At 39.2% G+C, this 17,079-nt stretch overlaps 1 protein-coding gene across 5 annotated transcripts in view; it reads right to left on the bottom strand.

Annotated features, from left to right (window-relative positions):
* The window catches only part of SUCLG2 (succinate-CoA ligase GDP-forming subunit beta), a 515,982-nt gene that overhangs the window by 254,896 nt on the left and 244,007 nt on the right, over nucleotides 1-17,079 (bottom strand). For all 5 annotated transcript variants that reach the window (XM_070776340.1, XM_070776337.1, XM_070776338.1 and 2 more), the window contains exon 10: nucleotides 8,254-8,374. In XM_070776340.1, the coding sequence (XP_070632441.1) occupies nucleotides 8,254-8,374 (121 nt within the window). The remainder of the gene's footprint in view (nucleotides 1-8,253; nucleotides 8,375-17,079) is intronic.

Below are 17,079 nucleotides of genomic sequence, written 5' to 3'. Positions count from 1 at the left end.
GTGCCAAGTCTGTATACATTTCGAAAACGAAGGAAAAAATAAAACTCATTTCATTTGTTCTTTATTCATGTCAGGAACAAAGTGTCTATAAAAGCTAAACTCCCTGCAAAAGTGTGCTTGTTCAATTTACCCAAGAGTCGTTTAAATAAAAATAATCTTATATCTCAGTTGATAAAGTCTATTCTGATAAGGCAGGTAAATACATGCAATTATAAAGTCACCAAATTTTCAGAGAGTAATTCTTTCCTTATCCACTGGTAAAATAGCCTGTAATTATTATACAGCTGAGAACAAAGATTTGTCCACAAAATCCCACTAAATAAAGCCTGATTTGATTGAATAAAACTTTTCACATCTGGACATTTCTAATACACCATGTGTGGCAGCATCTTTAAAATGTGGACCCACAAACTGGTGAGACTTATGGCAAGGAACTCAGCTCTTCTGAATAGTCATGTAACAGCCAAGAGAGGCCACCTTCTTTGTTTATAGGAAATAGATACTGAGCTAGTAATGAATCACATCAGGCTTTCAAATTACCTCTTATGTGGATCATTAAAAACCTCACATTTGTTCAGACTCTACAGCTATGTGTCAAAGTATCTTCAGTTCAGTTCAGTTGCTCAGTTGTGTCTGACCCTTTGCGAACCCATGAATCGTAGCACACAAGGCCTCCCCATCCATCACCAACTCCCGGAGTTCACTCAGACTCACATCCATCGAGTCAGTGATGCCATCCAGCCATCTCATCCTCTGTCGTCCCCTTCTCCTCCTGCCCCCAATCCCTCCCAACTTCAGGGTCTTTTCCAATGAGTCAACTCTTCACATGAGGTGGCCAAAGTACTGGAGTTTCAGCTTCAGCATCATTCCCTCCAAAGAAATCCCAGGGCTGATCTCCTTCACAATGGACTGGTTGGATCTCCTTCAGTCCAAGGGACTCTCAAGAGTCTTCTCCAACACCACAGTTCAAAAGCATCAATTCTTTGGCGCTCAGCTTTCTTCACAGTCCATACATGACCACAGGAAAAACCATAGCCTTGACTAGACGGACCTTTGTTGGCAAAGTAATGTCTCTGCTTTTCAATATGCTATCTAGGTTGGTCATAACTTTCCTCCAAGGAGTAAGCGTCTTTTAATTTCATGGCTGCAGTCACCATCTGCAGTGATTTTGGAGCCCAGAAAAATAAAGTCTGACACTGTTTCCACTGTTTCCCCATCTATTTCCCATGAAGTGGTGGGACCGATGCCATGATCTTCGTTTTCTGAATGTTGAGCTTTAAGCCAACTTTTTCACTCTCCTCTTTCACCTTCATCAAGAGGCTTTTGAGTTCCTCTTCACTTTCTGCCATAAGGGTGGTGTCATCTGCATAGCTGAGGTTACTGATATTTCTCCCGGCAATCTTGATTCCAGCTTGTGCTTCTTCCAGCCCAGCATTTCTCACAACATACTCTGCACAGAAGTTAAATAAGCAGGGTGACAATATACAGCCTTGACATACTCCTTTTCCTATTTGGAACCAGTCTGTTGTTCCATGTCCAGTTCTACCTGTTGCTTCCTGACCTGCATACAGGTTTCTCAAGAGGCAGGTCAGGTGGTCTGGTATTCCCATCTCCTGAAGAATTTTCCACAGTTTATTGTGGTCCACACAGTCAAAGGCTTTGGCATAGTCAGTAAAGCAGAAATAGATGTTTTTCTGGAACTTTCTTCCTTTTTCCATGATCCAGTGGATGTTGGCAATTTGATCCCTGGTTCCTCTGCCTTTTCTAAAACCAGCTTGAACATCTGGAAGTTCACGGTTCACGTATTGCTGAAGCCTGGCTTGGAGAATTTTGAGCATTACTTTACTAGCGTGTGAGATGAGTGCAATTGTGCGGTAGTTTGAGCATTCTTTGGCATTGCCTTTCTTTGGGATTGGAATGAAAATGACCTTTTCCAGTCCTGTGGCCACTGCTGAGTTTTCCAAATTTGCTGGCATATTGAGTGCAGCACTTTCACAGCATCATCTTTCAGGATTTGAAATAGCTCAACTGAAATTCCATCACCTCCAATAGCTTTGTTCATGGAGATTTCAAAGTATCTTAGAAAGAAGCTAATAAGGATTAGCAATATTTTTTTTATTATTGTAATAAAAGACTCTGGTAAGGTTTTTCTATCACACTTCACTTTCATGTGTCATCGCTTGGTTTTTCATAATATGCTGGGATGGTGGACACCCATTTCTCATTTCACTTTTACTAACTAGGCAGACAATGGTGGGTGTTCTGAGAATGTGAACCAATTTTAGGACTAATACAAAAAACGTTATTTTTGAAGTTTATCTCAGCTAAAACAAAGTATGGTGTCAAGTTAAACAAAAACTATCAGTAGACTTGTTCAAAATGTTTCTGCTTCTTTGTACCACTTTGCCTTTCTCTGTCACCAGAGACAAAGAAAAGTTTGCTATGTTTAAAAAAACAGAAGGATCCAAATGATACTCTAAGGTTAGGTAATACATAACTGAATACAGAGAGATTTGTGAGAGGTGCAGAATTTATGTTTTAACCAACAGGAAAGCAAATGAAAACATTTATATTGAGTCTAAGAGAAATTCCTGAGAGGGCTCTGTCGTTAGCAACTTCTTCCCCACTAAAAGTACTGAGAACAAGACTTTTTTCGACAAAAGATTTGGGATTTTGATTGGTTTATCATTTTAACTGAGCTGTGCTATTGGGGAATAATTCCCAATGCCCTGAGTCCTGAGTATGGTTTACAGGGCCCTTCAAAATGGAGGTGACTTGTTCACTTGTCCGTCATACTTCTCTTTGGATCTTCCCCTGTACTACCACATCTCTGTCGCCACACAGATTCCATCTGATATTACAGCTTCATCTCAAATAAAGGATGTTCAGTTCAGTTCAGTTCAGTTGCTCAGTCATGTCCAACTCTTTGTGACCCCATGGACTGCAGCATGCCAGGCCTCCCTGTCCATCACCAACTCCCAGAGTTTACTCAAACTCATGTCCATTGAGTCAGTGATGCCATTCAACCATCTCATCCTCTGTCATCCCTTTCTCCTCCCACCTTCAATCATTCCCAGCATCAGGGTCTTTTCAAATGAGTCAGTTCTTCACATCAGGTGGCCAAAGTATTGGAGTTTCAGCTTCAGCATCAGTCCCTCCAATGATATTCAGGACTGATTTCCTTTAGAATGGACTGGTTGGATCTCCTTGCTGTCTAATGGACTCTCAAGATTCTTCTCCAAGCACCAATTCTTTGACGTTCAGCTTTCTTTATAGTCCAACTCTCACATCCGAACATGACTACTAGAAAACCATAGCTTTTAGTAGACGGACCTTTGTTGGCAAAGTAATGTCTCTGCTTTTTAATATGCTGTCTAGGTTGGTCATAACTTTTCGTCCAAGGAGCAAGCATCTTTTAATTTCTTGGCTCTAATCACCACGTGCAGTAATTCTGGAGCCCCCCAAAATAAAGTCTCTGTTTCCACTGTTTCCCTATCTATTTGCCATGAAGTGATGTGACCGGATGCCATGATCTTAGTTTTCTGAATGTTGAGTTTTAAGCCAGCTTTTTCACTCTCCTCTTTCAATTTCATTAAGAGGCTCTTTAGTTCCTCTTCACTTTCTGCCATAAGGGTAGTGTCATCTGCATATCTGAGGTTATTGATATTTCTCCTGGCAATCCTGATTCCAGCTTGTGCTTTATCCAGTCCAGCATTTCTCATGATGTACTCTGCATAGAAGTTAAATAAGCAGGGTGACAATATACAGCCTTGACCTACTCTTTTTCCTATTTGGAACCAGTCTGTTGTTCTATGTCCAGTTCTAACTGTTGTTTCTTTTCCTGCATACAGATTTCTCAGGAGGCAAGTCAGGTGGTCTGGTATTCCCACCTCTTTAGGAATTTTCCAGTTTGTTGTGATCCACACAAAGACTTTTGCATAGTCAATGAAGTAGATTCTTTTTTTTTTTAATTCTCTTGCCTTTTCTACGATCCAACAGATGTTGGCAATTTGATCTCTGGTTCCTCTGCCTTTTCTAAATCCAGGTTGAACATGGAAGTTCATGGTTCACACACTGTTAAAGCCTGGCTTGGAGAATTTTGAGTTACTTTGCTGGCATGTGAGATGAGTGCAACTGTGCTGTAGTTTGAGCAAATAAAGGATGACTACACCCTAATGTCATCCTTTCCCAGTCTTTCTATCTAGTTTCCACTTCTGACTTTCCTAAGTCCATTAACTGTGCCGTTTCTGGTCACAGATTTAAACCTTAGGGCCCCACTTTCTCTCATCTCTTTTTCTAGTTCTGTTCTTGTTCCTATTCAATTTTACCTCTATCTGGCAAATTTGCTTGGGTTTTAGATTCTACCTAACACTGTAAATTCTGGCTACTAACTTAATTGTCCCACTCAGTTCTTTTCATCCATAACATGCTGCTACAAAGACACTGCTTTCTCCAGGAGAGCCTACCGATCTACTTTGGTTCTGGCTTTCAGTTTCTGCCACTGTTATGATCCCAGTACCAACTCCCAAATATGTAATAGATCTAACTTGCTTCTGGTCCTTAACAAATTTCCTCCTCCTTCCTTCTTTTCAAAGATTCAAAGCTTAGTTACTTCCACGTTCAGCTTGAAAATCCTCCTTTTATAACATGTCACTGCTAATTTATATCTGTAAATGTACCATAATTACAGTAGTCAATATTAAGTTTTTTTAAAAAAAGGATATGTCATATTCAATATTCTTTGATAAACCATAATGGAAAAGAATATGAAAAAGTACATATATATGGTAAAAATTAACACAACATTCTAAATCAACTATACTTCAAAAAACAAAATACAAGGTATGATAATGAATGTGGGCTAAGCTAAAACAGGCTCAACTTAAAGCACACACACTTTAGTCCCTTAGCATAAACAGCACAGAGCTTGGTTTGTATCTGGTTGTCTTTATGGATAATACGATCACCAATTTCTGTATTTTGTTATCTATGATCAGAGCCAAGACAGCAAACTATGACAATGAAATGAGGGGACTGGCAGAAAATGTCACCCTCCACATTTGTAGGCTACCTGTATTTGGGGCCCAGTACCCTCTTCAAGCTCATCTTCAGTTCCCCATGATATGGTGGACATTCTTAAGTGTTAGTCAGTCAGTTGTGTCCAGCTCTTTGTGACCCCATGTACTGTAGCCCACCCTCCAGGATCCTCTGTCCACGGGATTTTCCAGGCAAGAATACTGGAGTGGGCTGCCATTGCTGCTGCGGCTAAGTCACTTCAGTCGGCAGCCCACCAGGCTCCCCCGTCCCTGGGATTCTCCAGGCAAGAACACTGGAGTGGGTTGCCATTTCCTTCTCCAGTGCACGAAAGTGAAAAGTGAAAATGAAGTCGCTCAGTCGTGTCCGACCCTCAGCGACCCCATGGACTGCAACTACCAGGCTCCTCCGTCCATGGGACTCTCCAGGCAGGAGTACTGGAGTGGGGTGCCATTGCCTTCTCCGGGGTTGCCATTAGGTATGAACATTTCCAAAAGCCAGGCTGGTGATTTTGTGAGATGCCTCAAAAGCTACTGCTATTAATATAGAAGCAGATTTTCTTAGGGCAAACAATGGTTTACGTTTTATATATATATTAGCTTGCACTGTTAATTTTACTTTTTGTTTTATTTCCCCGGTTATCTAGTAACCGACATCATTTCTTATAGGTCTAAGCACACTCCTTAATGTCTAAAGCTCAATGGCTTATACATAGTACTTATAATATTACTTAATTAATTTAAAAACCACAAGCATATACCTTGGTAATGTTTTAATTTAAAAGATATAAATCTAAAAAAGAAAAAAATACAAATCTGATGGTCTAACAGACTTAAGACATTTCAAACCCTGAATTGCTCATGGAGACCTGCTCCCCTTTAAGAATACATTAAGAGCTGACTTTTAGAATTTGAGGCTCACTGGCCATTTTGACCCTGAAAATAGTTTGAGATCAACATTTTAATCTGAGTTATAAATACACTGATGAACACACTAATTACCTAATGAATTTTCACTGCAGCCTTGCCAATCATTTCAATCATTATCCTTTCACTGAAATTATTTTTATTGGGATCAATCATGTCACATTTACATTTGTAAGAACTTTTAATTCAATTATGTTTTAATGTCCATATTAAACTTTTCCAACTGGAGCCCCTGCTATTTTAATTTTTCCTTTGTGATAATTATTTCTGTCAAGTCCATATGGTGTACATCTAAGTTTGTGAGGTAGAGAATCTCAAGGAGGTAGAGGGTAAGAGAAGAAAGAGACACAAAGAAAGAAGCAAGCAGAGAAAAATGGACTGCAGCTGTTCTGGAGGTTAGACTTCAAAAGAAAACAGTGCTACACAGTTAGTGTCAAATTATCCCTGGACTTTATCTTGAGAAGAAGAAAGTCTCTAAGGAATTATAGCACCAGAATGGTGAACGGAAAAATTAAACTGTCCCCAAAATGATACTCCTGAAGTCTGCTGGATCATTGTAATGTGAATTTGTTGACGATGTGGATGGGACTTTTGCATAATTTTCACATCAAACTGTCTGTTTCTGCTTCTCCACTACAGTGCTTCTCAAAGTGTAGTTTACAGAACCCTGGGCGAGGTCCGTGATGTAAGAACTATTTTTAAAGTAGTAATAATATTTCTCTGTTGGCATCTGCCCTGATGAAGCAAAAGTAACTGGTGGATAAAACTGCTGGCATGTTAGTAAGGATCAAGCAGCACTGATGTGTACTAGTATTCATTTTATTTTTCACCACCTCACATTCACAAGGAAAAGTTTGCACTTTCAAGTAAGAACGTCCTTAATGAAAAAAATAGTAATTAAGTTTCAACTCTTGAGTACACATCTTTCTAATATTCTGTGTGATCAAATGGGCAGTATACAAAAAGCACTCAGCTGTACACCGAACTACAATGAAAAGCATGTTATAATTGTTTGAGTAGCAAGCTAAAACCCCACTCTTCCAATGGAATACTATTTTTTCTTGGAATAACAAAGAACATACTACACTTGTTCAGTCTTAGATATCTGGTAGACATTGTCCCCAAAATGGGTGAATTAAGACTGTTACTGCAAGGAAAACAGTTTACCATCCTGTGGATACTGAGAAAAATTTGTATTTTCAAATGAAAATTAGAATTCTGGAAAATTTGCACCTACCACCTTGACAACTTCTCAATATTTAGAAGCTTTACTGATAATGGTGTGATAGTAACAGATGTGAATTTTTTGATACTATATGTTGAAATGTGGTAACCTTTGGAAGATCTGAACAATCCAAAATTTTCCAAAAGATCAATAAATCACACACGTGTAAAATCCACTTACTGTCTAAGACAGACCAATGGATTTTAACGTAACAGAGTATACAAAGTGCATTGAAATAGTGCATAAAACTAACCTTTAATAAAGAAACTATTACTTATAGATTTTAGTGTAGCAACAAGGATTAATGTTCAGAATTATACAAAATGATTATTAAAAAATGCTCAATTTTCCAGATATATGACTCCAGATTTTATTCATATACTTCTACCAAAACAGTATATTGCAAAGGTTCTGATACAGAAGCAATTATTAAGCTAGATATTAAAGGGATTTGTAAAACCATAAAGCGATGCTGCTATTATTATTAAATTAAAAAGATATAGTTATTCTTCATAACTATATAGTATATATATTTACATATAAAATATATAATATAAAAATTAAATTATTACTTAAAAATAAGTATTTAAAAATTTCTAAGTGGTTATTTTTATTACTAAATTATTAACCAATTAAGTAAATTAATAAATATTAACAGATATAACCCAAAATAAATAAGAGGTCTTTGGGTTTCTCAATTTTAACAAGTAAGGAAGTCCTTAGATGAAAAAGTTTGAGAACCTGTGCTGTCGCATGATGAAAAATTCTTGGAGCAGCATTTCTCAGAGTGTTTTTCCCAGAACACCAACTCACGATATGATTCATAATAAAGGAGTTCCACTCTAGAATATGTTTGGAAAATTTGGAGACTTATAACATATGCTATTCTTGGAGAGTTGCAAACCAGATTAGAAGTTCAGAGAGGTACTGCTGTACTGCATTTGTGTCATCTTATGTACCCCAGTGTTTCCGTATATTGACTCAGGAAGTCTGTGAATGCAGAACATGTTTGGTCACCTGATCCTGAAGAAGGATGTACTGGCACTGTGGACATCTGTGGTAACTTACCTTCAAGCCGGACCACCAGTGGCACCTTGAGCTCCAGCTCCCGGCAGGCTTTGGTGATCCCATTGGCAATGATGGCACAGTTGACAATTCCACCAAAAATATTGACTAGGATGGCTTCAACCTGAAATCGAAATAGGAAGGTGCTCATCAAAATGCTGACAGTCAACATTCCCTCAAGTAACTGGCTAAATAACAAAAGTAATTAAATAATGCTCTCTTAAAAAAAAAAAAACACACAATAAAAAGACCAAGATGTTAAGAAAGTTAAAATTTAATACTTAATAAATATCACTAAATAACATTACCATATTAGCCCAAATTATCTTATCAATCACTTCTCTGAATTCAAAATGAATAAGCCACTTATTTCTTATATACTATCTTCTGCTTTGTCATATATTGCTGTCTGGTACTGTTATTTTATAAGTAGGGTCATTTAAAATTTCATGTACTTACATTTTTCCTCGTTATAGTTTATACTTGAATTTTTACCTGTCATGGTACCTTTTAAATATTTCAAAACTAGTGACATTATTTGTTTTATTTTAATAGGTAAAAATTCAAATTTTTCTATGCCTCCTTAATACTTCTTTGATATGCCAGAAGTATATATTAATACTTAAAATTCATAGGTAGCTTAATAATCTTAGATAATGACCTTTTTAATTAAAAACAGACCCAATAAAGAGATACAAGTTTACATTACAAGTAAGGATATAACAAAAGTCATGCTACTGACTAGAATTTTTCTGAAATGTAAATTTAAACCCATCATGTTAACCTGTTTGTACATATTCCATATTCAAAGGCACGTGGGCCACCCCCCCAAAAAAAAATTGTACTTGCCTTGACTTGATAAATAGGTTTAAGAAAATCCTGTATAATTAACATGAAGAACAAGATAATGAAGAGAATTCATTACCTAGATTAATTGATAACACCCACAGATAATGGCTATTCATCAAGCTGGAGGCATCAAAATTCCAACAATGGAGTGACAATTAAATTCTGCCACACTAATTGCAAAGCATATATGTGTGTGCTGCATACCATTTTTAAATTCCATTTATTCCAATATGCTAAATTAACTACACAAAACATATGAGAAAAGAACACCTTACATTTGTTCAGCACTTACCTGCTTTAAAAGTGCCATTACATGAACTCTCATTTTTAATTTTGATACTCGCAGTATGTACAGTAAGTACAGTGAGGATTAACCCTCTATACCAGATAAAGCCATTCAGAAAACCCACACAATGTGTCCCAATGTTACACAGCTAACAAGCAGCAGAGGTGAGGCTCCAAGTCAGCTTCTAGATAGCCTGTGGATACTTCATTCACACCAGCTCCTAGAGCTAGAATCTTGGGCAAGGGACATACACTATCTAGAATACGGCTTTCTCATCTATGAAATGGGAATAACAGTACCTAGTCCATAAAGTTATTGAAAGGCCTAAATGAGAAAAGACACATGACATGCTTATTACATGCCTGTAAGGTACTTTATGGGACCTCCCGGGTGGCCCAGTGGTTAAAAATCTACCTGTGGTACTAGAAACACAGAAGACACAGGTTCAATCCTTAGGTTGGGAAGATCCCCTGGAGGGCACGGCAACCCACTCCACTATTCTTGCCTGGGGAATCCCATGGACAGAGGAGCCTGGCAGGTTATGGTCTATAGGGTCGCAATGAGTCGGACATGAAGCGACTGGAATGCAAGGTTATTTATGGATATTTATACATGCATTTACTGACATAAGCAACGGTGAAAGTGGACAGGTTACCCAGACAGCATGTACAAGAAGGAAACCTTTCAGCAGACTACAGCTATGTTGAATTTGAATGTAATAGAAAAATGAACTTATTACAGTTCAGCAAAAAGGTACTGTTTTAAGAATAAAATAAATGAGCAATATTTTTCAAACCAATTAGGAGATTGGGGCTACTCCCAAAAAAGAAATCTCCCATTACTATTCACAGCAGGCTGACTGGTAAGCAGAAGCTTGCCTTCTAATGATGGCTATTAAATGCTGTTAGTATTGAGGCTTGGTATAGCAGTTGTTTCCAAATAGCTGTGGGATGGAGAGAAGTTTGGCAGAACAATGGAAGAAAAATACACTTAAGAGCAATAATGACTCCACAGGGTCCAAGAGAGAAACTCAGGAACAGCTGAGGCTTACTCAGATTTCTGTAGAAGAACTAAGCTTTCTAGTAAAGTACACACTGGCCCATGTACATCTCTGCCATGGTCCAACTTGTACATTTCTTTAAGGATGAGTTCAGATGTCAACAAATTCTCAGTGAAGCTTTTCTCTATCATCAAGTTACGGTGAATTATTCTGTTCAATCCATCTAAAACCGTATAATCATTCTAGAGAGTAGTCACACCACATACCACGAACATACGTAAAGTCATCCGCAGTGGCAGGAGTGGGGGACTAGAGGCAGGAAGATGCCTCTGGCCCTGGGATTCAGTTCTACTCAGTAGATATATACCCTGGAGTCAGTATCAGATATGAGCTGTGACACTGCTATTGCCTCATACAGTATAAGTTCCTTTGAACCTTTCACGTCAGTCTCTCATTGTGTTTAATTAGCATCTGACAAATAAAAACAGATACTCTTCATACAACAAGTTGTACCTAAAAGTGAGTCAACCACTTCCACCAGTATTGAACCCTCAGAAAAGTCCTCTTTTCAAAGGTGGGGAAATAGGTGGCTTTGTTGGGTGTGCTGAAAGAAGAACAGCTGTTCTCAAGTGTAGTATATCCAACCCGCATCTCCATGCCCTAGGCACAACCTTCAGGGAAGGCCGCCTCTGTGCTCCTCTACAACAAGAGTTTGTTTTTGTTTGTTTTTTAATAAGGAGCTAATGTAATCCATGAAATAGTGCAATCACCTAATAAATAATAGCTTAAAGACTGGAATAAATTAAATTAATTTCAATAGACACTTAATGGTCATCTCCCTTATATTAGACACAACAGAGTTAAGTCCTTGGGATATGGAGATGAGTAAGGTGTCATCACTGTACTCAAAGAACAAAGACAAGTTTGAGAGTCAGACTAGTAAACTGTCAACTGCAGTCCTGGCTCCATAGTCTCACGGAGCTAAGACCAGGGGACGACCAGTGGTGCAGACTATTGTAGCAAGAGGGGCCTTCTGGAAGACGTGATATTCCAGGTGACAAAGAAAAAGAGAGAGCAGGAACTCAGGTAACAGAGGGCAGCCAGAGCTGTTACACAACTTGGTTCACTCAGGACCTACAGGCTGAATGGGGAAATAACCTGAGAAAATGCAGGTGAGGTAGACTGGAAGGCACCAGAGGCCAGGGATGGGAACTTGGTTCTCTTGGCTTATTCCTTTCTTTCCCAGAGCTGGGTGAAGACAAGCCTTGAAAGTCTCCCTTGGGGTAAAAAGGGGAGTGATAGGAAAGAGAGAAGAGTGAGTATGTGAGCAAATGTGAGATGAGAAATATAGAGCAATCATGTGAGAGCATGAGAGACACTAAGAAAGACATCCAGTGAGAGAGAGAGCATGACAGAGTGTCTATGTGAGAGACAGAGAAGGAGAGAAAGAATATGAGTGATACTAACAAAGAAGTTAAGATTTTTACAAGAAGAACAGCAAGACACAGAAGTGAACAGGCCTCTTAGCTCAGGGACACAGGGTTGTTTGGGAAACAAGCTGTACCATGGGCACCACGATGAAATCACCACAAGGGTGATGGAAAGACCCCACACCACCAGAGATGATGTGGTCGTCTCCTCCTACAAACTAATTTTCTGTAGTCAAGCACTTTAATGGAAATCTGATTTAAGCTTTCACTTTGGGCTGATTTCTACCATAATCTGCAATCTCAAACTGAGAATGAAATTAAGACAGTTTGAAAATGAAAGCCTTGTGACATCATCATTATTATTATTTGGCATTTATAAAGCATGTCAAATCTGCAATGTGTGCCTCACGTGTTCATTTATTATAACCTCTAACTGCTGCTCCATGACAATACCAATAGAAACTTTTAATAGTCTTTTTTCCCCTCTGGCAAAGGGAATGTTTTTAAAAGCTGGCACTGGGCCTTTTCATGAATCCCAAACTCTCCCAGAGATTCCTAAGTGCTTTCAGAAGTAGGCTTTTCTAAATTCTCGGGTGAGGATTACAAGGGTTGCTATTTACTGTTTCATGAAAGTAAAGATCATCTAGCGAGGAGGTTATGGTGTCAGATAACCGCACAGGTCCCTGGACCACAGACAGCCACTCCCAATGAGGGGTCTGTAGCAGCTGTTGGCTGCTGTGCAGGTGGCCAGGCAGTGCAAATGCAGGTTTTTCAAATGTTTGTGTGTGTTTGGCTTTGCAAAATACACTCCAGCTGCAGATTTCAATACACAATTAAAGGTAAAAAATGAACTTCAAAAGAAGAAAAGCTACAGCTTTGGCATTTAACAAGTTCTTTTCAAGCTGAAACAAACAAAAATCACAAATAAAACCCTTTTAGGGGGATGTAATCACCTTGAGAATTGAACACTGGGGCTTCCCTGGTGGTTCAGTGTGAAGAACCCGCCTGCCAACATAGGAGATAAAGGTTCAATCCCTGTGTCAGGAAGATCCCCTGGAGAAGGAAATGGCAACCCAGTGCAGTATTTTTGCCTAGGAAATCTCATAGACAGAGAAGCCTGGTAGTAGCAGCAGCTACTAAGGAGTCACAGTGTCAATGAGGCTCTTTCTCACCATATCACATGCAGAGCTGTCTGAAACACCTGGGTGATCTTAGGGGCACTGCTGACATACACCAGGGGTTAGCACACTTGTTCTCGTAAGAACTAGTATGGTGTGTGCGCTCAGTCATGTCTGACTCTTTGAGACCCCATGGACTACAGCCCACCAGGCTCCTCTGTCCATGGAATTTCTGGGAAAGAATACTGGAGTGGGCTGCCATTTTCTTATCCAGGGGATCTTCCCAAGTCAGAGATCAAACCTGTGTCTCCTGCACTGGCAGGTGGATTCTTTACATACACTATGGACACCTGAGATAAGGGCTGCTGCTGGTGCTAAGTCATTTCAGTCGTGTCAAACTCTGTGCGACCCCATAGACGGCCTCCCATCAGGCTCCCCGGTCCCTGGGATTCTCCAGGCAAGAACACTGGAGTGGGTTGCCATTTCCTTCTCCAATGCATGAAAGTGAAAAGTGAAAGTGAAGTTGCTCAGTCGTGTCTGACTCTTAGCGACCTCATGGACTGCAGCCTACCAGGCTCCTCTGTCCATGGGATTTTCCAGGCAAGAATGCTGGAGTGGGGCGCCATTGCCTTCTCCGGGGATAAGGGCTAGTTAGGCTAGTTAGTAAGTATTTTAGGCTTTGCGGGCCAGTTTCTGTTTCAGTTACTCAAGTCTGCTGTTGTAGCATTAAAGCAGTCCTAGAGAATATGTAAATAAATAAGCAGACTATGTTTCCATAAAACTTTAATTCACAAAAAATAAGTGGGAGGCCAGATTTGGCCCATGGGTCATAGTTTGCCACCCCTTGACACAGACACAATTTGACTGATGGTTATTTTCAGATTCACGGCAACCACCTCTCCTTTTCTTTTTTTTAATCATATTGTATTTCTCTCAGAGTGACTTTTCAGAGTTTAAGATCTCTTCCTTTGCTGGACCATTTTCTTGCTCTCATCAACAGCATTAATGCATCTAGGCGGTTCAGTTCAGTTGCTCAGTCGTGTCCGACTCTTTGCAACCCCATGAATCGCAGCACGCCAGGCCTCTCTGTCCATCACCAACTCCCGGAGTTTACCCAAACTCATGTCCATCGAGTTGGTGATGCCATCGAGCCATCTCATCCTCTGTCGTCCTCTTCTCCTCCTGCCCCCAATCCCTCCCAACATCAGGGTCTTTTCCAATGAGTCAACTCTTCACATGAGGTGGCCAAAGTACTGGAGTTTCAGCTTCAGCATCATTCCCTCCAAAGAAAGCCCAGGGCTGATCTCCTTCAGAATGGACTGGTTGGATCTCCTTGCAGTCCAAGGGACTCTCAAGAGTCTTCTCCAACACCACAGTTCAAAAGCATCAATTCTTTGGCGCTCAGCTTTCTCCACAGTCCAACTCTCACATCCATACATGACCACTGGAAAAACCATAGCCTTGACTAGACGGACCTTTGTTGGCAAAGTAATGTCTCTGCTTTTTAATATGCTATCTAGGCTGTAGCAATGGCTAATTAAATAAATGTATCCACTCCAACATCAATAGCACTCATCTGAAACAAGCCTGTACCTTTAACAAGTTCATAAAATGAACTGAATGCCTTTGTTCTTTTTGTCTTCCTGACATTGGCTAGAAGCAAACAAACAGAAAGACTTCAGCAATAAGCCATTCATTTTGCAATGATTATTGCAGACACTTAAAAACTATACTGCATTTAGAACACACTGTAGTGTATACATTAAGCACAGTAAGCACCACTACTGGGTTCCGTCTGCTTCTTCCAGTTCACACTGCTAATTCAGTCCCAGTGCAGTAGGCACTGCTGATAAAAATCAAGCAAGCGTGTTTACATTAGAGAAGATAAGGACTTTCTTTTAATCACAACTTGTTTTAATTCTGAATGTTGTTGCTCTTGTTTAAGCATCTGTTTTTCTCGAACTGTTTTTCTCTTTTTTTCTTGTTGTTTTTATTTTCCTGCTGAATTCTAATCATGTCTTCTAATCCATTGGCAGCCAAAGAAGGAAAATAAATGATGAAGGAAATTAGATGCAGCTTGGATAATTGATGTTTGTATGCCTGGCTTTAATAAAAACACTCTGCTAAATTAGAGAGGAGTCTAAATGGATTCAGTCAATAGGGAAGTGATTCAGGTGAGGCATGCAATCCTGGGATTTGTTGTAATCTTAGAAATAAGCTAACAGATCAGTTCAGTTGGGACCAGATCTGCCTTTTGCTGAAATCTGAGTGAGCTTCCACAGCTTGCTATTTTACTTTTGATTTGTTCCTGAAGTTTGACATTATTTTGTTTTGTACAAAATCAAGCTCTAGGATCCTTGGGTTAAATAAAGTAAATGATTCCAAACTTATACATGACATGAGAACAACAGTATTTCTTGACAAACGCCCACCCACTCTGCCCTTTTAGTTTCTTCTAAGGAAGAAATACTATTAGTGAGTAAACAATCAGCCTGAAGAGCTCAGAATTTAAAGTAAACATTTCAATCCCAAACAACATTTCAGCATTTTTAAGTGATCAAGATAAATATCTGACCATTCTCGCCCACAATTTTGGAGTATCTATCTGTTATCCCAAAACTGATAGCATGGAAATGACATATGATGGATGAGCAATGCTTGGTTGGAAACGAAGTTTCCCTTAAGCCTGACCTCTAAGATCACCCGGGATGAAAGAAGGAAAATGTGTCTAAATCACCATACGTGTATCCTGTGAGCTGCTCCTCACTAGGATAAGTAAAATGGTATGGAGGCTTAGCATTTATTGCATATTAATTTTCCTAGGTGCTAAAAAAGATGCACTACAACTCTCCCTGGCATGTAAGTTGAGACTCAAGGAGCTTAAATAAGTTGTCCAAGGGCACATAGCTATTAAGCAGTGGAGTCAGGATTTGGACCAAGTCAGTCTTACTTCAAAGTCCCTGGTGTTTCCACTCCCTTCAACAGTCTTTCTATAACCAGTCACTTTCATGATTAATCAAGAGTCCCAGTTCTATTTTGATCTCATTTCCAAGTTTCAAGGACAGTCTTGAGTTCTAAATTCTGGTGGCCAACTATTCCTTGCTTTCAAATCTCACTGCTCAATTAAAATGGATCAGAGTAAGATATATTTTATAGTTTCACGGACCAGTGGTTTTGGTTCTTCACAACCCAACATGATCCCTGCTTATTGACGAAAGAGTTGTCCGGAGTTTGTGGTTTGCAATCCCTACTTAAGACTGCAGAGGGGTCATGATGTTATTACAGTGAGTTCAAAATCCACAGTCCCTCCTGAATTGGGGTAGATATCCCTACAAGACTCCTTTCTGTAGACTGGTAAGCCACCCTTTTTCTCTTTCTGATGCACAGAAATTTATCCCTTTGCTAATACTATTATTTCTATTTTTATGACCAAGAATATTCTAATAGAGAATCATGCCATTAGAGACATCACTGTGGACACAGATTTTAAATATCAGACCACGGAATGGCTGGTGGGAGGTATGGTAACTATGTTTGAGTGACTATTCAAAGTGCTGCATTGAGACTAATGATGGAGCCACATCCTGGTTTATAGAGATCTGTGACCTATTCAGAGAGGTTTCTGTTACGGCAGTTGGGGAAAGAGGCACAACAAGTGTGTTAGAGATATGTCTTCCTAACTTTACAGTTAGTTACCTAATGCATATTTTGATATTTTGATAATTAGTACTTAAAGATTTAGTCTGTCAACAATGTTCTCTTTTAATGGCTTTTACTTAATACAAAGAAAATAATCAGACAATCAGAAAACCCAATTCAGATTCAGCATGATCACTCACAATCTCATTAACTGTGCATGTTTACATATACACAATGGAGTATTACTCAGCCATTAAAAAGAATACATTTGAATCAGTTCTAATGAGGTGGATGAAACTGGAGCCGATTATACAGAGTGAAGTAAGCCAGAAAGAAAAACATCAATACAGTATACTAACGCATGTTTAGACATATTAATTTTTTAAAAAAAACTTGAATATGGACTTCTAGCACTAGAGAGGACCAAGGCACCTTTCATTATGAATACTGGTTTAACAAGTTAAAAGATACTCTGCATACTGAACCATATAAATTATAAAGTCATTC

Source organism: Bos indicus, chromosome 22 (assembly GCF_029378745.1).
Source record: "Bos indicus isolate NIAB-ARS_2022 breed Sahiwal x Tharparkar chromosome 22, NIAB-ARS_B.indTharparkar_mat_pri_1.0, whole genome shotgun sequence".
In the NCBI taxonomy this organism is placed as follows: domain Eukaryota; kingdom Metazoa; phylum Chordata; class Mammalia; order Artiodactyla; family Bovidae; genus Bos; species Bos indicus.
This window is presented reverse-complemented; position numbering and strand designations above follow the sequence as displayed.